General features: G+C 39.5%; 5 protein-coding genes across 5 annotated transcripts; 2 read left to right on the top strand and 3 right to left on the bottom strand.

Annotated features, from left to right (window-relative positions):
• Nucleotides 1-1,489: 1,489 nt before the first annotated feature.
• On the bottom strand, nt 1,490-7,957 carry LOC104715625 (blue copper protein-like). The gene is made up of 2 exons (XM_019230040.2): nt 7,390-7,957; nt 1,490-1,891 (listed from the first exon to the last, which is right to left on the bottom strand). Exons 1-2 carry the CDS (start codon nt 7,954-7,956, stop codon nt 1,490-1,492), a joined length of 969 nt encoding a protein of 322 aa, XP_019085585.2. The 5' UTR covers nt 7,957.
• Nucleotides 5,682-7,262, bottom strand: LOC147938977 (uncharacterized). The gene is made up of 2 exons (XM_087464065.1): nt 5,984-7,262; nt 5,682-5,875 (listed from the first exon to the last, which is right to left on the bottom strand). The coding sequence occupies exons 1-2, from the start codon at nt 7,260-7,262 to the stop codon at nt 5,682-5,684; spliced, it is 1,473 nt and encodes a 490-aa protein (XP_087320191.1).
• Nucleotides 7,958-8,856: 899 nt separating the features above from the next.
• Nucleotides 8,857-12,359, top strand: LOC104711893 (uncharacterized). The gene is made up of 8 exons (XM_010428669.2): nt 8,857-9,182; nt 9,461-9,685; nt 9,768-10,034; nt 10,511-10,542; nt 10,628-10,696; nt 10,938-11,085; nt 11,159-11,793; nt 11,940-12,359. The coding sequence occupies exons 1-8, from the start codon at nt 9,050-9,052 to the stop codon at nt 12,120-12,122; spliced, it is 1,692 nt and encodes a 563-aa protein (XP_010426971.2). The 5' UTR covers nt 8,857-9,049; the 3' UTR covers nt 12,123-12,359.
• Nucleotides 12,360-12,770: 411 nt separating this feature from the next.
• LOC104711892 (B3 domain-containing protein REM20-like) lies at nt 12,771-14,678 on the top strand. The gene is made up of 4 exons (XM_010428667.3): nt 12,771-13,056; nt 13,499-13,919; nt 14,002-14,081; nt 14,173-14,678. The coding sequence occupies exons 1-4, from the start codon at nt 12,979-12,981 to the stop codon at nt 14,425-14,427; spliced, it is 834 nt and encodes a 277-aa protein (XP_010426969.1). The 5' UTR covers nt 12,771-12,978; the 3' UTR covers nt 14,428-14,678.
• A 287-nt stretch (nt 14,679-14,965) lies between these two features.
• LOC104711891 (cytochrome P450 71B8-like) lies at nt 14,966-16,879 on the bottom strand. Its single transcript, XM_019230287.2, has 2 exons — nt 15,935-16,879; nt 14,966-15,739 (listed from the first exon to the last, which is right to left on the bottom strand). Exons 1-2 carry the CDS (start codon nt 16,820-16,822, stop codon nt 15,134-15,136), a joined length of 1,494 nt encoding a protein of 497 aa, XP_019085832.2. The 5' UTR covers nt 16,823-16,879; the 3' UTR covers nt 14,966-15,133.
• Between the last annotated feature and the right edge of the window lie 1,368 nt (nt 16,880-18,247).

Here is an 18,247-nt window from a genome sequence, read left to right as displayed (position 1 = left end):
CTTACTTATCACTGGGAGGCCCTTCTTGGTTACTTGACCAAGTGCGACTTGAGGCGGGTGGTTAAGTAATTCGAAGCAATCATTTAGCAGAGGGTATGATCATAATGAGTGTTGATCCTCTGGTTTCAACTAGTACACTTGGAGGATCTTTTGATCTCAGTAGCAAGTGCAAGCTGGTGGCTAATTTGTTTTTTTGGAACTTCAGTTTTTCTTTTCTCCCATTTCCCATTTGTAATTGTTTCAGACTTGTGTTCTATCAGATAACAAAAAAAAAAAAAATCATAACCAAAGAAACAAAATAATTGGTCGATCTTTATATAAAAACTAACAGATTGACACATGAGCAAATAATTGCTATCAGAAAAGAAGATTCAAAAAAGCACCTTATGTTTCATTGAAGTTATTCAAGAAACATGTATATCTCGCTTGAAACCATGCAACATTTATTGTTTCGACAAAAGTTAAAAATATCAATAAAAATTGAAAAATTTCAATGATTAGTGAGGAGTGAATATGTTAGTGGACTTCTATATTTATATGAAAAATAAAGTCGATTTCAATATTTAGGGTTAATTAACACTGTCATAAATATGGTCTTAATAATCTATTTGGGAATCAAATGTTTAAATATAGATTCGAGGTATATATGCTCAATTTCCAAAATAAATCAAAATCTATATTTATGATTAAGTTTTTTTTTTGTCAACATATTTAAGATTAAGATTATACTTGCAAATATTATAACTATTGTGATATGATTTTGTAAACTATTACGTATAACTGAAAATTGAATTTTATTTTTGGTTAGTTTGTAGATTTGAAATCAAATTATACACTATTGTTCCCAAAAATATCAAAATCAAATTAGACACTATTGTTCCCAAAAATATCAAAATTAAATTATTCATTTAATTTAGAGTGTTCATGTCAAGTGCTAATTATTAGGGTGATTGATTTTATTTAGATTTCCTTATTATCTCTAAACAGCTTTTAAATATGGTTAGTCTTTTTATTCATAATTCGAATAATTAACATTAAAGGTTTTTTGGGATTTGAATATATTTATAGTTGTATGTTAGGTACTAAATTTGGGGAATGCTAAATTTAATTTGATATTCTTAGACATTTTCGTTAAATCAAAATTTTAAAATATATTTATACGTTTTAATTATGATAAGTTTGTGTAAATGATAATATATTAAAGGTTTTGTAATGGTTTATAAAATTAATATCATCATATAATTAAATTATTTTCTATTTGATGGTGTAGAAAAATTACATTATCATTATTATGTACTTTATTAGAATTACAGAGATTATATATTCACATGATCAAACTAAATAGAAACGTCAAAAAAATTAAGAAAAATATATAAAAATAATTAAACGAAACAATGTATTCCAACCATTAAACGACTAACAAAAAGAAAACCAAAATTTTTTTTTTTTTAAATAACACCAACAAAAACCCTTAAACTAATTCCAATGCTTAGTGATGAGGTCTGAAAATGCATAACCAGGGCCGCCACCTGCTGCAGCGGTTAATAGGTGAGAGCCTCTTAGGAACATCCGGCAAAGTAACGTCTTCGGTTGATGGTTGCACGGTGACTCGAAGCTTAATGCCAGCCTGGCAAAGACCGGTCTTTAAGCTTACAAAATAATGCACTCCTGGTTTGGTGAGCTTAATGAGATCGTGTCCCGTTTTGTACACAGCTACGGTAGAATTTGGTTCACATGATTTGAAGTCAAGATCATCGCTGAGTTCTCTAACGTCGTTGAGTTTGTTGTTGTATTGGAAAAAGAGAGTATCTCCAACACGAAATTGTCTATCTTTACTCCACCTGTAATAGTAGTAACTGTTGTACACGCTCCATCCTTTAGAATCACCTACCTTTTTTTTTTGTAAATATGTGAATTTTCATTAATGAAAATAGATCGTACTGAGTACAATGGCCTTAATACAGTAGATAGTCCTCGCCCAAAAAAAAAATAAAAACGAGGAGTAATCTGAAATACAAAATATTTTATAGGAATCTAAACCAGCTCTGCATTGCGTTTTTGAAGTTCTTCCGATGCCTCTTTGCTATGATTGCGTCCCGGACCAGTCTGTCCAATTGCTTGAACAGGATATGGGAAGGTGTGGCATGACTGTTGTGGAGGCGGTTATTCCTTTCTAGCCAGATGGAGTAGATAAGAGCCTGCACTACTAGTCTCCGCAATGTTTGGGTTGATGTGGAGTCCTTACTGTTGAGCCATGCTGACAAAGCTTCCCAGGTGTGGAACACGAACGGGGGATATCCCAGTCTTCGGGTTGCTTCCTGCCATAGTTCTTCGCTAAAATCACAATGTAGAAAAAGGTGATCTCTTGATTCCGGATACAAGCCGCATATACAGCAGGTTGTATTTATTTGTAACCCCCAGTTTGCCAAGCGAGTTCTTGTGGGGATACGGTCAAGATGGGCAAGCCACATCATGAACGCATGGCGCGGGATGGCGCCTTTGAACCATACATGCTCTGTCCATGCGAGAGGTTGACGCCTGAACCGTATCGATTCCCAGGTTTTTCCGGTGCTAAATTCTGTAAGCGTCTCTCCCTCTATCTCCCAAATGTAAACGTCGGGCTCAGTGCTGGTAACTGGCAGATGAATGGTAGTTAAATGCGTTAGGAGCAGTTCCGCTTGAGCAGATCTTGTTGGTCGAATACGCCACCCTGAGGTGGAGCAGGCATTGGCCACTGTTCCCATCAAGGGGATGCCTGTTTGAGAAGGCCCGGTTGTCCCAAACACATTTATGAGGGGACCGAGAGGGGACCACCAATCGTACCAAAAGCTTGCGCGCATCCCATTACCCACAGAACAACAAATAAACCGAGAGGCAAGAGGTCTTAGCTGAAGCAGGGATCTCCATGTCCAAGAGGTATGCTTCTTTTCATCAAGGGACCAGAACACACCATCTTTAATCTTATTATTGCGAATCCAGTCAGCCCACAGAGAATCTCTTGCAGCAAATAGCCTCCATATCAGCTTTAGGCAGAGAGTTCTGTTCCATTGCTTGAAACTGCGGAAACCAAGCCCTCCTTCCTCTTTAGGTAAGCAGAGGTTTTCCCAGGAAACTTTTGCATTTGGTCGCTTAGTTATATCCCCACTCCACAAGAATCTTGTACAGAGACTCTCTATCGTCCGAATGCACCCTTGTGGCAGTATAAAAGCTGAAGCCCAGAAGTTGACTGTACCATATATGACAGATGAGATCAACTCCTTCCTTCCTGCATAAGACAAAGCTCTGGCCGACCACGACGAGAATTTAGCCGTTAATTTGTCAATGAGGGGTCTGTAATCCGCAATGCAAAGTTTTCTATGCATCAGAGGCAAGCCTAAGTAGCGAATGGGCAATGAACCAAGATTGAAACCAAGGGAAGTAAGCCTGTCGGTTTCATTCTGTTTCATCCGCGCTAAAAACAGGTCAGTCTTAGCTCTGTTCATTTGGAGCCCAGAGATGCTGTAGAAGTCATGAAGTACAGTGGTGATGTTTACCAGGGACTCCCTCGATCCATCGAAGAACACCATAATGTCGTCCGCGAAGGCCAAATGTGTCACCTGAGGATCAACTGCTGTGGGATGGTGGCCAATAGAGTTGTTTGTGAAAGCTCGGTTTAGCATACTGGTGAATACTTCCATCGCTAAAGTAAAGAGGTAGGGAGATATTGAGTCTCCTTGCCGTAATCCCTTTGCTCCGTTGAAGTATCCGCAGATCTCTCCATTGATTGAGATGGAAAATTTGGTAGTCGTGATGCACTCACTGATCAGGGCCACGAAGTGAGGAGGGAAGTTCATTGCCTTGAGCACATTAATGATGAATTCCCAGTGAATAGAGTCAAAAGCCTTCTGTAGGTCTACCTTCAACATCCCTCGGGCAGATATGTTTTTTTGATTATATCCTTGCACAAGCTCAGTTGCCAGCAGAACATTCTCAACCAGAAGCCTACCAGGAATGAACGCAGATTGAGAGTTTGAAATTAGGTCCGGAAGTACCGTCTTCAACCTATTTGCTAAAATTTTCGAGACCACTTTGTAGATGGTGTTGCAACACGCTATAGGCCTGAATTCCGACATCCTGGAAGCGTTTGGAAACTTCGGGATAAGAGTTAGCAAGGTGGCGTTCCATTGCTTGAGGATCTTACCAGTTGCAAAAAACTCAAGAGCTGCATCTATGATGTCCTTACCCACTACAGTCCAATTAGCTGTGAAGAACTCAGCGCAGTATCCATCAGGTCCAGGCGCTTTGTTTTTAGGCAGAGAGAAAAGCGCATTTTTTATCTCCTCAGGGGTGACAGGGGAGTCCAAGTCGCGAACAGAGGACTCAGAGCATCGCTGGGAAACAATATTTTGCAGAGCCTCAACTGATGGGGTATTAGAGTGAAGCTTCTTACCTAGCAGATTCGTGAAGAAGTCTATCGCGATCTGTTGAATACCTTGTCGAGAGTCAACAACCTGATCATTGGCGTCTAACAAGTAAAGGATCTGATTTTGGGCTAGTCGAGACTGAACCACACGGTGAAAAAACTTGGAGTTCTTATCGCCATCCTCAAGCCAGCAAATTCTAGACTTCTGCCTTAGAAAAGATTCTTCAGCTTTGGCCAAAATGACCCATTTTCGATGTGCTTCTTTTTCTGTGAGGACTGCCTGCGGAGTGGGCGTGTCCAACAGAGTCCGCTGGCAGGACAACAGGTCTTCATAAGCTTCTTTAACCCTCATTTCGATTGCTGAGTATTTTTCTTTGGTAAACTCTCTAATGATGGCCTTGAGCTCTTTTAGCTTTTTAGAGACTTTAAGCATTTTGGAGCAGTCAAACGGGAGAGCGTTCCACCACAGTGCTAGCAAAGGTGCAAACTCCGGATCCTTGTTGAGCATTGTAAGAAACTTGAATGGTCTCTGGATCTTGGGTTTCAAGGTGTCAAGGAAAACACAGCAAGGACTGTGGTCTGAGAAACCAGGTTCTCCAAACACTCCCAGCGACTGAGGAAAATGACGCATCCAAGCATCATTTACCAATATGCGATCAAGCTTCTTGGACACTGGGTCCGCTTCCTGTTTGTTTGACCAGGTGAGGGTAGCTCCGTAGTACTGAAGGTCCAGTAGCAACGAGTTTATAAGGCATTGACTGAACTCCCTCATACCTCTGGTAGAAGTGACTGAACTGGGATTTGAGTGCTCATGCGGAAAAAGAATTTGGTTAAAGTCTCCAGTGACCAGCCAAGGCTTGTTGGTGCAGGGAAGCGAGGTTGCTAAGTCTTGTACCTCTGACCAGAGACTCTTCCGTTCGTCACTGCTGGTTGAAGAGGCATAAACAATTGATACCACGATATCCTGGGATTCAAAAGGGAGCTTGACCTCACAGGTGATCATCTGCAATGACTTAGCTAGAATATTAACCGAGACTGACGGATGCCAAAGAACCCAGATCTTTCCAAGCTCTGAGTATTCATAGTTATTTACAAAGTTCCACCCTGGAGCGACTCTTTGGATGATAGCTTGAGCCTTCTCAGGGGAGACATGGGTCTCTATAATCCCACCAAAAATAGGTTTATGGACCTTTAACCATTTCCGGAAGCTACTATGCTTTAACGGGTCATTAAACCCTCTTACATTACGACAAAAAATATCCATTAAATGGATATGGGTTTAGAGGTTTTGAGGGCCTCCAGCCCTAGCCCGAGCATCCTTCTTCTTTAGTAACCTCTTGGAAACCACCTTCAAGAACCTATCTGACTCAACATCCGGGTTGTCATCTTCTCCCGAGAGACTCTCCGGATCCGACTCATTCCCCTGTGCATCATCCAAGTTCCCATGAGGAGATATATGAGAGAAGAGGTTTGCTGTTAGGTCCACACACAGCTGGTTTTCATCAATGAGCATAGTGGGGGGGGGGGGGGTAGACTTTTTCACCGGAGATGAGCACGGGGCTGTTGCTTTACTAGGCTCACCTGAGGCGTGAACTATTATAGCCTTTGCATTTGGCTGAGCTGAGGCCTTCTTGATCACCTCTTTGACTCTAGGATCCGGCTGGAATAGATCGACAATTGGAAGTTGGCTTTGTATGGGAGCTTTCCCTCGGTTTTTATCCTTCTTAGCTTGGGGGCAGTCCACCGTTTGATGCTTTACAGAGCTACACACAGTGCAGGTGGGAGGTGCAGAGGAGCATCGGGATATAGTGTGTCCGACCTTCTTGCAGTGAGAGCAGAGGGAAGGTAGCCAAGGGCTTGTCACTCTTATTCTCTTAATCTGACCTGATTCAAATCTCGCGTTAACTGCTTCAGGAAGGGGTTTACGCGGGTCAATAACAGTGTAGACCTTAGCAACCTCAAGGTTAATGAGTTTTTCCGTGTGTGGGTGCAGACACACCGGGTGACCCACCAGACCCGCGATGTGCTCCAATCCTTCTCTGTTGAAGAACTCCAGAGGCACTCCATGAAAATCTAGCCACACGGGAACTTGGGTCAACTCCGGCTTTTTTGGTGTTGTGTCTGGAGACCACTTAGCAACGAACATAGTTTGCCCATCCACTTGCCAAAGGCATTGACTCAGAATCCGACGACGAGCATTGGGGCACGGGACTTTGAAGAGGAATGAATTTCCCTCCAATTTAGAGACAGAGATGTCACGATGCTGCCTACTCCAAATACCATTTACAATAGCGTGGATAGCTCCTCTAGGAGGGGGATCTTCATAAAATTGCCCGAGAATGAAGCTATCCCAAAGCTTCTTATTCTTCTCAATAACTGCATTTGGTATTGTAACACAAGACTCGCCAGATTCTAGGACAAAAGGATTACCTTTCTTTTCCAGGTGCGACGAGAGGCCTTTAACAAGATATTTCCAGGGGTGGTCCTCACCTTGTGGGGAAGGTTTTGCAGCACCGGGGACGAGGCTCTGTTTGAATTCTGGTGAACCAGAGGCGTTTTCTGCAGGTACATCGGCCAAGGCAGAGATAGCTGCGTGAACAGTGATTTCAGATCTAGGGTTTGCTAGAGCTGCAATCGATTGAGCAATTTGGGCGTCTTCACAGGGCGCGGGGGGCGTATCTTTGGCTGCATTCTCGGAGGACGCAGGCAAATTGAGCGGAATTGAAGAGAGGTTTACGGACCCCTCTCCGGGGGATGAAGGCGAATCTGAACGAGGGGAGTCTTTGCTCGGAGAGTTAGAGGAGGCGGAACCAGAGGGGTTACCGCGGGGGGGTTTTTTCTTGGTCTTAGATTTGCCCATGGCGGGCGGTGAAGACCGACGCCGAGATCGGCGAAGGTGGAGGGTGAAAGAAGAGGATCGCGTTTTTGGGAGAGAAGTCAACGTTTTTGTTAGAAGTCAACGTTCTTTATCTCGTAGAATCACCTACCTTGTAGATCTTTCCTCTCTTGCTCGGGGGTGGTGGTGGCGGAGAAGTCGGACGTTGCGGTTCATGGTTCATGCTCGGTGGTGGAGGAGGAATCTGACGTGAAGGGGCATGGTTCTTGCTTGGTGATGGTGGAGGAGCCGGACGTGACGGTTCATGGACCTTGCTCGGTGGTGGTGGTGAAGGAATCGGAGGTGACATGTCATTGACGACAAAAACGTCATATTTAAGTCCCGAGACGCGGCATTGAAATTCATTTGAGGTGATGAAGTAGTGATGTCCTGGTTCCTTGAAGGTTACAACATCGTATCCGGTGTTGTAAACAACTTTAGGAGAAGAAGAATTGCATGAATCATACTCTAAGGCGCTGGAAACTTGAGCGACGTCGTTGATGTCTTGATCGTACTCAAAGACGAGGGAATCTCCGACGTGGAATTTCTTATGTTCAGCCCAAGAGTCGTCCTTGATAGTCCATCCATAGTCACCACCGACTGTGTATAGTTTAGCCGAGGTGCAACTCAAGAGAAACATGATCACGACCATGAAGCCAAAGATCTTCTTGGTGACCATGATTCCGATCGTATGAATTGGAAGCAAAAGACAAAAAGATCTCTAAACTCAGAGCTCGCTGAATGAGAAAGAGAAGTATGGATGAATGTGTTTGGTGAAAAAAGAAGTCACGTATAAGCTCTATTTATAGAGTTTCACGATCCCTAATCATAATCCTTGTCTTATTTGGATTAAGTTTAGTTTATTTTCTTTTTAGCTCTATAAATTTCGAAACTTTCGAAACATTATATATTATCCACATATTATATAGCCTACCGAAAAAAGTCACATACTTCCGAAATATTAATTAGGAAAAATGTCATAAAATGCCCCAACTTTCAAATTTGAGACTTTTTAATCACCAATTTTAAGAATGTCATTTTAATCACAAACTTTCTGTTGACTTTACCATAAAATAGTAAAATTTTGTTGACCACGCCGTTTTAGGCACGATGTTATTAAATCCCTAACCCTAAAAAAAAAACTTCAAATCCTTTTTATAATACCAAAATCTCTTATGCAATCTCTATATTCTGATGAGTTCAAGTTCAAGGTTTGACATATATGGTTGCATATATGGTTACCATTATGCAAAAATGGTAACATATGATGTATAATTTACTCTGTTTTTGAGATCTTTAACAGAGAATAAACGTTGTGTCTAAAATGACGAGGTCAACAAAACTTTGCTATTTTATAACTAAGTCAACAGAAAATTTGTGATTAAAATGGCATCTTGAAAATTGGTGATTAAAACGTCGCAAATTTGAAAGTTGGGGATTTTTATGATTATATTTTTTAGTTCATTCGTATTTTTATATTTATATATGGGCTGGGCATAAAAGGCCCAAAAAAGGTCAAATTGGGTAACCGAAGAGTTTCAATCTGGTTAAATCAAACCGGATTAGATCGAACCGAATCAATCGAAGCCAATTTACACACGGATTAAATTAAGAAGTGAACAACCGCGCTCACTAACTCAAAAACCCTCGATTTCTGAAAAGAAGAGTGAGGGAAACGAATCGAATCCTACTCCTTCCTTCAAAAATTTCATCTTCTTCCCCTCAATCTCTGAGCCAACTCAACATTGCTCTGCATTTCGGATCTCAGTTCAATGGAAGACAACGAAACCAAGAAAAGCGAGGTTGAGGTTGAAGTCGATGGCCTCGGTCTAATTGATGTCGCTTCTGAAGACGATAGCCTTCTCTTCTCTTCGTTCCCCGACCCAAACAACTTCGAGTTTTCCGGTAAATTTTCACAATTTTGCTTCTTTGATTTTGGATTTCGTGGGTCAGTTCTTATCAAGTGAGGATTTTTAATTTTGATTGATACAAGTTTCAATGTGGGTGTTATTGATTTCTCTTAACTCTTCGTTGTGTTTTACTTAATCGACGGGAGAAAAAAGAAAAATCTTGAAACTTTGGTTCAGTGTTTTGATGTGGCGATTTATACTATTGTAGCGAGCTGGCATTGGATTTGGGTTTAAAGATGTAAATTTTTTTTTTGTATTGTGCTTACGTTTCAGTGACGGATAAGGATGAGAAATGTTTGAAGGATGACAAAGATCTGGATTTTATGAGGGATACAGAATACTGTGATGACGAAGAAGAGGTACTGGTATCTTCTATTGAAGAGAAGGAAGAGGTGCTTCAACCTCACGAGTCTCCTGAACCTGAGAAAGTGATGAAGAAAGGAAAGTATAATTTGCGCAAAAGTCTTGCCTGGGACAATGCCTTCTTCACCAACGAAGGTATGTGCATTTCTAACCAGGTACCTTTTTGATTAGCTTCCGGGTTTTTGATGTATGCTGAGAGATATTTTTCAAAATTCAGGTGTTTTGGAACCTGAGGAGATATCTAGCATGATGGAGAGCAATCATAAGAGTGGAAAGAAAGCTTTACCGACTATTCAAGAAGATGTTAATAGATCAACCGAATCCATTTCAACATTTCGAAGTGACTGTACAGTGGAAAACAGTCAGGAGTTTGTCTTGTTTGAAGATGTAAGAGCGTCTATTCAAAGGTCTGCTATAGCATCTGATGCTGCAACACCTGGTAAAATTAATGAACTGGGAGCAACAGAAGTAGCAACTAGCCCAAGTAAGTCTTCTTTAGTCTTTATCTAATGTAGAGCGAGTTGGAACTAGCTTTGCCTGACTAAGCGGTTATATGTCTCTACCACACATTGGCATGTGTCTCTTTAAACCTAATATATTTCTGTGGTCTAGCTTGAGCTTTAGTCTATTAATTGCTCTCTATTAAGGAGAAGGATCTACTTTCTTAGTTTTGTGTTTGTGCTTTTCTTTACCATTTGGATCTTTTAAGTAATGAAGCTGTTCCTGTGCATTTTTCTCGTTATGGATTCCCGGAGAGCTAGTATCTAATGTGAGATATAATCTTGGATGGAAGTTTTCCATCATATATCGAGAAGACTGACCCTCTACTGTTTTTTAATTTTGTGGCATGGGAAGAACTGTTTCGTGCTGTTTACATTAGACTACTCGCATTTCTAGCAGTATTTATTTCATTTTGTTTTCCAATTGACCAACATTTGCATTTACTGTCTTAAACTCTAGATACGGGGGATGTACTTGCCTCTCAGGAACAGGTATATTTGCGAACAACTGCACCTTGTGTATCCTCTTTTTACTCCCTTCTCGGCTAACTTTCCCTTTAATTTAATTATTTCTCAGACTAAACCCAAAGCCAGTCTTAGAAATCAGAGTGCTAGAACACAAGGGCTAGGGAAGGCAACAAAACAGGTATATTATCTCCATTCAATTTCACAGGTGCATAAAGTTACTAACTAAAAGGTTAACCTCTTAGTCAAACTTCATTTCATAGCTCGAGAACAATGGGGTTCTCGTAGGTTTACTAATAAACTTGAACTGGCTCTGTTGAGTGTATGAATCAGCAGCGTGTCATCAATTGTTATAGTTTACCCTATAGTGAACCACATAATGAATATATTGGATACTGTGACAAGTGATACTTTTTATGCAGCCTGTTGCTCCAAAGGGTCTAAGTACATCTATTTCCAAGCCACCCAACGGACTCAGCAAAGGCAGGCCCTTGTCAACAACATCAACGAATAAGGCATCATTAGATATAAGCAAAACCAAACAAGAAAAGAATTCCAAGTTACCTGCGGGTTAGTCAGAATTTCTTTTTAAAGAGCTTTACACTCCTTTTTGAAAGATATTATATGACCTTAAATAATACAGGTAAGGAGCCTCTGATCCCCAGAATACCCATTTCACGACGTGCTAAAACAGTCTTGCCAAAACCTGGTGTGCCCGTTAAATCTTCTTTACGTCCTTCAGTTGCTTCAAAGAATGAAATGACCTCTTCATGCTCTTCTCTAGAGAGCTGTGCCAGTGCTTCATCTAGCGCTTCTCACAAGCCTTCTCTAAATCCGATAAAGAAGAAGAATGAGTCAAGTTCCAGATCAGCTTCACAGTCATTGGCAAATCGACCTACATCTAGAGGTATTATGGGCCAACCGAGAATCTCACCTCACCCAACCAATAAGACAACCAAGTCCAAGCTTTCCTCTAGTGTACCATCTGTTGGTTCTATTAGTGACTGTTCATCAGAGTCATCTCGAGCTTCTACCACTAGTAACATAGCTAACGGTAACCAGAAATTGGTTTCTGGTGACAAGGGTCCTCCTGCAAATGATAATTCAGTTCACACTGTGAAGCCTCTGAAGAACTCTAAAGATGCATCTGTTGCCCAAGCTGATGCTAAAGAAGGAGCAAAACGAGTTTCAGCTAGCAACGGTGGTTCGGTTCCTCCAACTTCCATGAAACCATCAGGTCTTCGTGTGCCATCACCAAATATCGGATTCTTTGATGGAGTAAGTCTCCAAAATGAAAAAAAATAGAGTCCAATCTTTTGCAATCGTTTGTTCCTTGAGATTGGTCCCAACTGGACATATATTTGGAATATGAGTATGTTAATTGATGTCTCTCTCTCTCTTTCTCTCTTTGTGATACATGACAGGCTAGACATGGATCTGCATCTGCCAATAAGAAGTCTGGAAAGTCTCAACCCGCAAGGTCTCCAATACAAGAGTCATCAAATGCAAAAACTAAGGCAAGTTCAAAGCTTGTCTCTGCCCCGTCTCCTAAACTGCCAAACAAATTGTATTCCAAAATCAATGCAGAAGATCAACTCGAGGGATGATGAGAATGAGATGCTCAATAGGTATCCATACAATGAAGCTCTGATTTTTTTTAAGTTTGTCTTTTAAAAGTAGGAATTTCGCTGTATGTTAGATTTTTATGTAAGCCCCCATCCCCAAAAAGGCACAAAAAAAAAAAAACAGTAATATATCAAATTGTGCGTAAAGAAACTTGAGCTAGCAAGTTCTAGTATTGATAGTAAACAAAATTAATATAAGCTTATAAGATATTCGATTTACTACCACATCTACCAAAATTAACTCTTACATTACTCTTGTGAATGAGATAACCCATCAATCTCACATCCTTGCAGTACCATCAAATATAACAGTCTCTGTGTATTTTCTTCAAGCAGACACGCAAACTTAGTGTTCAGCTATATAAAAGTATAAAGTAAAATATGGATTTTTAAAAATTTCTTTGTTTTTTTTAATAGTATTTTTATAGAAAAAGAAGATGAAAAGTGGAAACAACAGAGGAAAGAGATGGAAGTAGTATCTGATGGGTATGTACTATGTACGATGTACAAACAAGTTTCAGAAGACTTGACACAAATCAGGGAATCAGCTTCTGCTTCCTTTTTGACTATAATTTATTACAAGTTATGGGGCCAAACTGTAAATTAAAGCTAAATCTTTGAGATAGCTCTGTTTTTTCAAGCACAGAGGTGTTGTTTGGCAGTCAAACTTTGACTCATTTTTCTTTCACTCTCACTCTTTCTCTCTCGGCTATAAAAACAATATCTCAGTTCTGTCTGAATTATTGACGTTTGTATCCCTCTCTCACTAGCTCAGAGACCCATTTCGACTCTCTCTCTCTCTCTCTCACTCTCTTGCTTGCTACATGCCTACATCTCCATGGCTGAATATGAAGATGACGTTTTGCTTCCTCGTTTCTTCAAGGTGTTCCTCTCTGAAACGGCCTCTGAATCATTTGTAAGAATAACTCTATCTTTATTCTTTCTTCTTTCTGCTCTATTCCGTAAACATGGAAGCAAGAGTCTCAAACTTTTAGGAAAGTTCAGCATCAATGAGAGAGTTCTGCTTTATGGGTTTGAATCTTTTAGTTAGTTTGCAGTTAGGGTTTGGTTTTGAATCTGTTTACTGTAATGAAACTGGAATGATGGAATGAGCCTGTGAGTGAAAATGATGACATATTTTGGATCTGTTCCTTTGTTTCTTGTGAACTAAAAGCATAGGCTAAAACTGTCGCTGCTAAACTTGAAAAAACAGAGAGACTAGATGGCTTTTATGACAGTTTAATTTGTGTTCATCAACTTTGGTTAGCTTACTCTCTCTGGTTCATACTCTTGTTAGAACTAAGACACTATGGATTCTCTTCGATTTAAGATATAACAAGTTTACATTTGTGCATCAGGCGATTCCTTTGTCCTTCATGGAACATCTTGCTGATCCATTGCCAAACACAGCAAAGCTCCAAGGCACTGGAGGAAAGGATTGGACAGTGAGCATGACGAAAATACGTGACGGTGCGTCTTTTACAGATGGATGGTCAAAGTTTGCACGGGACCATGAACTTGTGGACGGAGAGTTCTTGACCTTTGTGTACGATGGTAACCGAACCTTTGAAGTTAGTGTGTTCGGTCGTTTGGGTTGTAAAGAGACCAGAGCTGAAGCAGAGACAATTGAGGTTTCTGGTTCTAGTTCTGATTCTGAAGAAGACGAAGAAGAACCTTCAACGGATGTTGATTATGACCTTAGCTTAGGTGAAGATGAAGAAATCAGCCAGAGTCTTTATCCACTTGAGGAGGAAGAGACTGAATCTGATGCTGCTGCAGGTGTTTATATTCTTTTATTTTCAAAGTATTTTAAACATTTGGTAATCCAACAACTAGTATCGTTAAGCTTGTTTTGTTTCAGTTTTTGAAGGGAACGTAGACATTGCAGCGCTAACTAATCCACACTTTCCAACTACCCTCAAGAACAGGATTTATGAACTGGTAAAAATGACAAAAGACTTGAGATTCAGTTTCTGTCTCTCTTTACTTTCAGTAGGGTTCTTACATGTTGTGGTGGTTTTGTTGTGTGCAGTTGATTCCAGCCAATATTGTGAAAGATTACAGCCTTGAGTTTGGAGAATCCGTCAAGTACATTGATGAAGAAGGGACCTTGGTAGGGCTTAGAGGCAAATGGGCAGATAATAGGGTTTGTTTTAAAGGATGGGACAGGATTTGCAGAAGGAACAGACTTAAGAAACATCAAGATACTGTTGAATGCGAGCTTCTTCATGACCGAAACAACATGGTTCATTCCATCAGAGTCCACGTCATGCGCGGAACTGCTTGATCCTCTCATCACCATCACCACCACTATCACCACCATCATTATCATCATCATCACCATCACCATCATCATCATCACCCATAAGTACTTTGACATGAGTTGCTATGACTTTTGTTTGTTTAGGAGTGTTATTATGTTTCTTCTCAGGTTTTATCTTAGTGGTACCTTCTTCTTCCCAAGAAAACTTATATGAACTTATTGTTGTTACTTGTTATGTTTTGAGTGCTATGTTTTAATCCATCTATGGCGTTATATAGTATGCTTTCAAGTCGGATATCATCAACATACAAAACAGTTAAGAAAAAATGAGCAATTTAATCTTCCCATTAGAGAGGTCAGTCTCAAGTAGACGATTACAGGGTCAGGACTATACTAAATTACTTACTTCGATTGCATTTTTATGGTCACGATCTCCTTATACTTAACTACCGCTCACAGACGATTCTCGCCCTTCAAAGTCTTTGCAAAACGCCGCCGTTTCTTTGAAAATGACCATTTCAATGAAATTTTTTCAAAGACAGATATCTGAAATCGTAAGTACTACTATAACATAAGTTTTATTGAAGATAGAAACATTATAAAACATGGATATATACTAATTTCACAATACAAGCCAACCAAGATAAACTTAAAATAAAAACCAAACCGATAATAAAAGAGGCAAACATACAAATCTTGATCTTATTTATTAATTATCACATTAATTTGTTCAGAGTGATGATGGAATAGTTGGTATGAGCTCAAGAGACTTGTTGAAAGCTCCGTCTTCTTCCATGTCAATGTCTTCAATGGTCACTCCATTGGGCAAACTCCAATCGAAGAAGTAAAGAATGTTAAGAAGACCTAGCTCAAGTATGGTGATTCCCAAGTTCATACCGGGACAGCTTCTACGTCCTGCTCCAAAGGGCAAGAGCTCGTAATGCTGACCTTTGTAGCTGATAGAGGAATTGGAAAACCTCTCAGGATAGAATTCTTCAGGGTTAGTCCAAACATTTGGATCACGTCCTATCGTGTAAGTGTTGATCTTGATATGTGTGTTCTTGGGGATGTGGTAGCCTTGAATCTCGATGTCGGACATTGTTTCTCTTGGGAGCAAGAGAGGAGATGATGGATGTAATCTGAATGTTTCTTTGATCACCAGATTCAGGTACTCGACCTTTTGTAGATCTTCTTCTGTGATTCTCTCTTTGTTGGATCCGAGTGTTGCTCGAATCTCTTCTTGGAGTTTTTGCATCACCCTTGGATGTCTGGTTAGTTCTGCCATTAACCATATCATCGTGACTGTTCCCGCGTTCACTCCCGCCAAAACTACATCCTGATTAAATAACATACGTGTAGTCTTAGGAATTTAATTTTAGGAGAGTATTAAAAAAATGGAATTTGTAAAAAGAAACGTATATATAGATGCGACTTAACTTGCTCTCCAATCTATTACCTAGCTTCTTAAGCTATATCTTTGATATAAAATTTTAAAGATTGGTATACTAATTAAAAGATTAGTCACACTCACCGACATCATTGCTATGAGATGATCGGAAGTGATCTTTAAAGAACTGAGATTAGTGGGTACATTGATCATATCCAACATGGCACTGACGAGGTTGGAATTATCTTGGAGTTGTCCAATCTTTAGTTGCTCATCAATCACATGGTGAAAGAAATTGGTGAGTTTGGAAAAGGCATTGTTCATCCTCGAATGCCGACCGGAGATCCGGTCTACAAGCCAACCAAAACCCGTAGGTAAGAAGTCAGTGAGTGCCAAGATGCATACGTTGGTTTCTGCCTCTAGCACCAGCTCTTCAAGTTTGTCCATATCGATGAAACTGTACTCGCGGAAGTTTTGTCCAAAGGCTATTCTAAATATGGTACCGGCGGTGAAGGAGAAAAAGGATTTCCTCAAATTTATTAGGGTTTTTGTTTGAGCGGATTTTGATATTTTCTTGACCAGCAAGTCACCTTCGTCCTCTCTGATATACCTGAAAGACTTATGCTTTTTCGGACTAAAGAGCTCTAGCCCCACAAGCTTTTTCATCTCTCGCCAGTCTTCACCATACTGTGTGAAACCAATGTCTTTGAAGTTGCGAGAAAACAACCCATTTGCGACCAGCTTAGGTCTGGTACAAGTCTCTAGGTCATGTGTTTTGCGAACTTCTTTAGCTGCTTCCTTGGAAGAGAACACGACCATAGGGACGACCCCGAAACGGAGAAGCATCACTGGTCCATGTTCTAAAGAGAGCTTGTGAAAAACACTGTGAAGCGATCTTCCAAGCTGGTGCAAGTTTCCTATGATCGGAAGACCTTTAGGTCCCGGAGGAAGCTTCCTTTTCGAAGGTAAAAGCTTGCTGAATACGATAAAAAAGAGAGGGAAAAGGAAGATAAAACATAGGAAGATAGACATGGTTCTTGTCTTTTTTTTGTTTTGGCTAACTCGATTTGTTTTTCTTTGTGATTTTGGAGTGATAAAGAGTCCTCGCGCGAAAAGGCAATATATAGGCAAATTCATGGGGCAATGCATGTGTTTAGGCTTTGTTAGTAAATCAAAGCTTTTGCAGAGGAGGAATATGGGTTATGGGTCCATAAAGAGACGCCTTAAAAACATAACTAATTTAAAGGGGAGGCCCAAAAAAATTAATTAAGATTTAAAGCTCTCTCTATAGCCAACCAAACCGACAACATAATGTGGTAATTTACAAACCTAAATATTTTTTGTGGAACTGATTCGTGCAAACCTCAATTAATTTGGTAAACTACAAATCTAAACATTTTTTGTGGAACTAATTCATTTAACAAAAAAAAAAAAGAGACGTAACTAATTTGGCTAAATGATTTTTATTATTATGGCCTTATGGGGAACAGAGCCGTGCCGAAGGTTATGGAGGCCGGAGGCGGTAAGAAAAAAAAAACACTTTAACTCATATAAAAAAAACAAAAAATTAATGGTAATTAACTAATATCACCTTTAAAAGAGTAGAGTCGAAAACTAAATATTAGTTATAAAAAATAACACAAATAGCAAAATACAATGATATCAAAGAAGTTAATTGTGTTAGAGGATTGCAAAAACAATGAAGAAAAGAAACATTTGACATTAGGAATAATAAATAAATTAGATTTTTATCGTAATTTGTTATTTTGATTTTAGCTTTAAGTTATAATTTGTTTCTTTTCTTTTTTTCTTGTAAAAATTTTGTGGTTCTATTAATTTAAAAGCATTATGTTTTTTAAGTTAAGCTTATATGATTAGAAACAAAAAATGAAAGTCGTAGGCCAAAGTTTCTTTTTTGCCTACATAGGCACGGCTCTGATGGGAAATCCCGGAAAAAGCAGAGTTAAAATGTCTTTTAGTTTCTGCTGACTGGTAAAACACATATATCCGTCATTTGTTTTTCGTTTTCATCGTTTTTGTTTTCCATCTTTTTAATATGTAATTCATGGCACGAACGAAAAAGATCTCAAGTGTTCGTTTAAACAAGAAGACATGAAATTTATATTAAATAATAAATATAGGTAAAAGTACCACCTCCTCCTATTTCTGATGATTGAGCGGGTACTTGGTGGGTACAAGTGGCTATAGGAACGTTGTGCACATCACAGTCCAGTTAAAATTTCTATATTAATTGTATGTTAGTTATATAAATTCAACAGATTTGTCGACGCAACTTACGTAATTATCAACGTGCATCTTAGAGAGTTCTTTTGCATCACATAACTTTTCAGTATAAACTTTTTTAAATCCTTGACAGTTTGTTTTGTTCAAAAATTGTTCATGATAGTATTATCTCAATTTTTTCCTCCATACATGATAGAAAAATGTTATACCTGA

The sequence above is a fragment of the Camelina sativa genome, chromosome 9 (genome assembly GCF_030686135.1).
Source record: "Camelina sativa cultivar CO46 ecotype springtype chromosome 9, ASM3068613v1".
Taxonomy (NCBI): Eukaryota; Viridiplantae; Streptophyta; class Magnoliopsida; order Brassicales; family Brassicaceae; genus Camelina; species Camelina sativa.
This window is presented reverse-complemented; position numbering and strand designations above follow the sequence as displayed.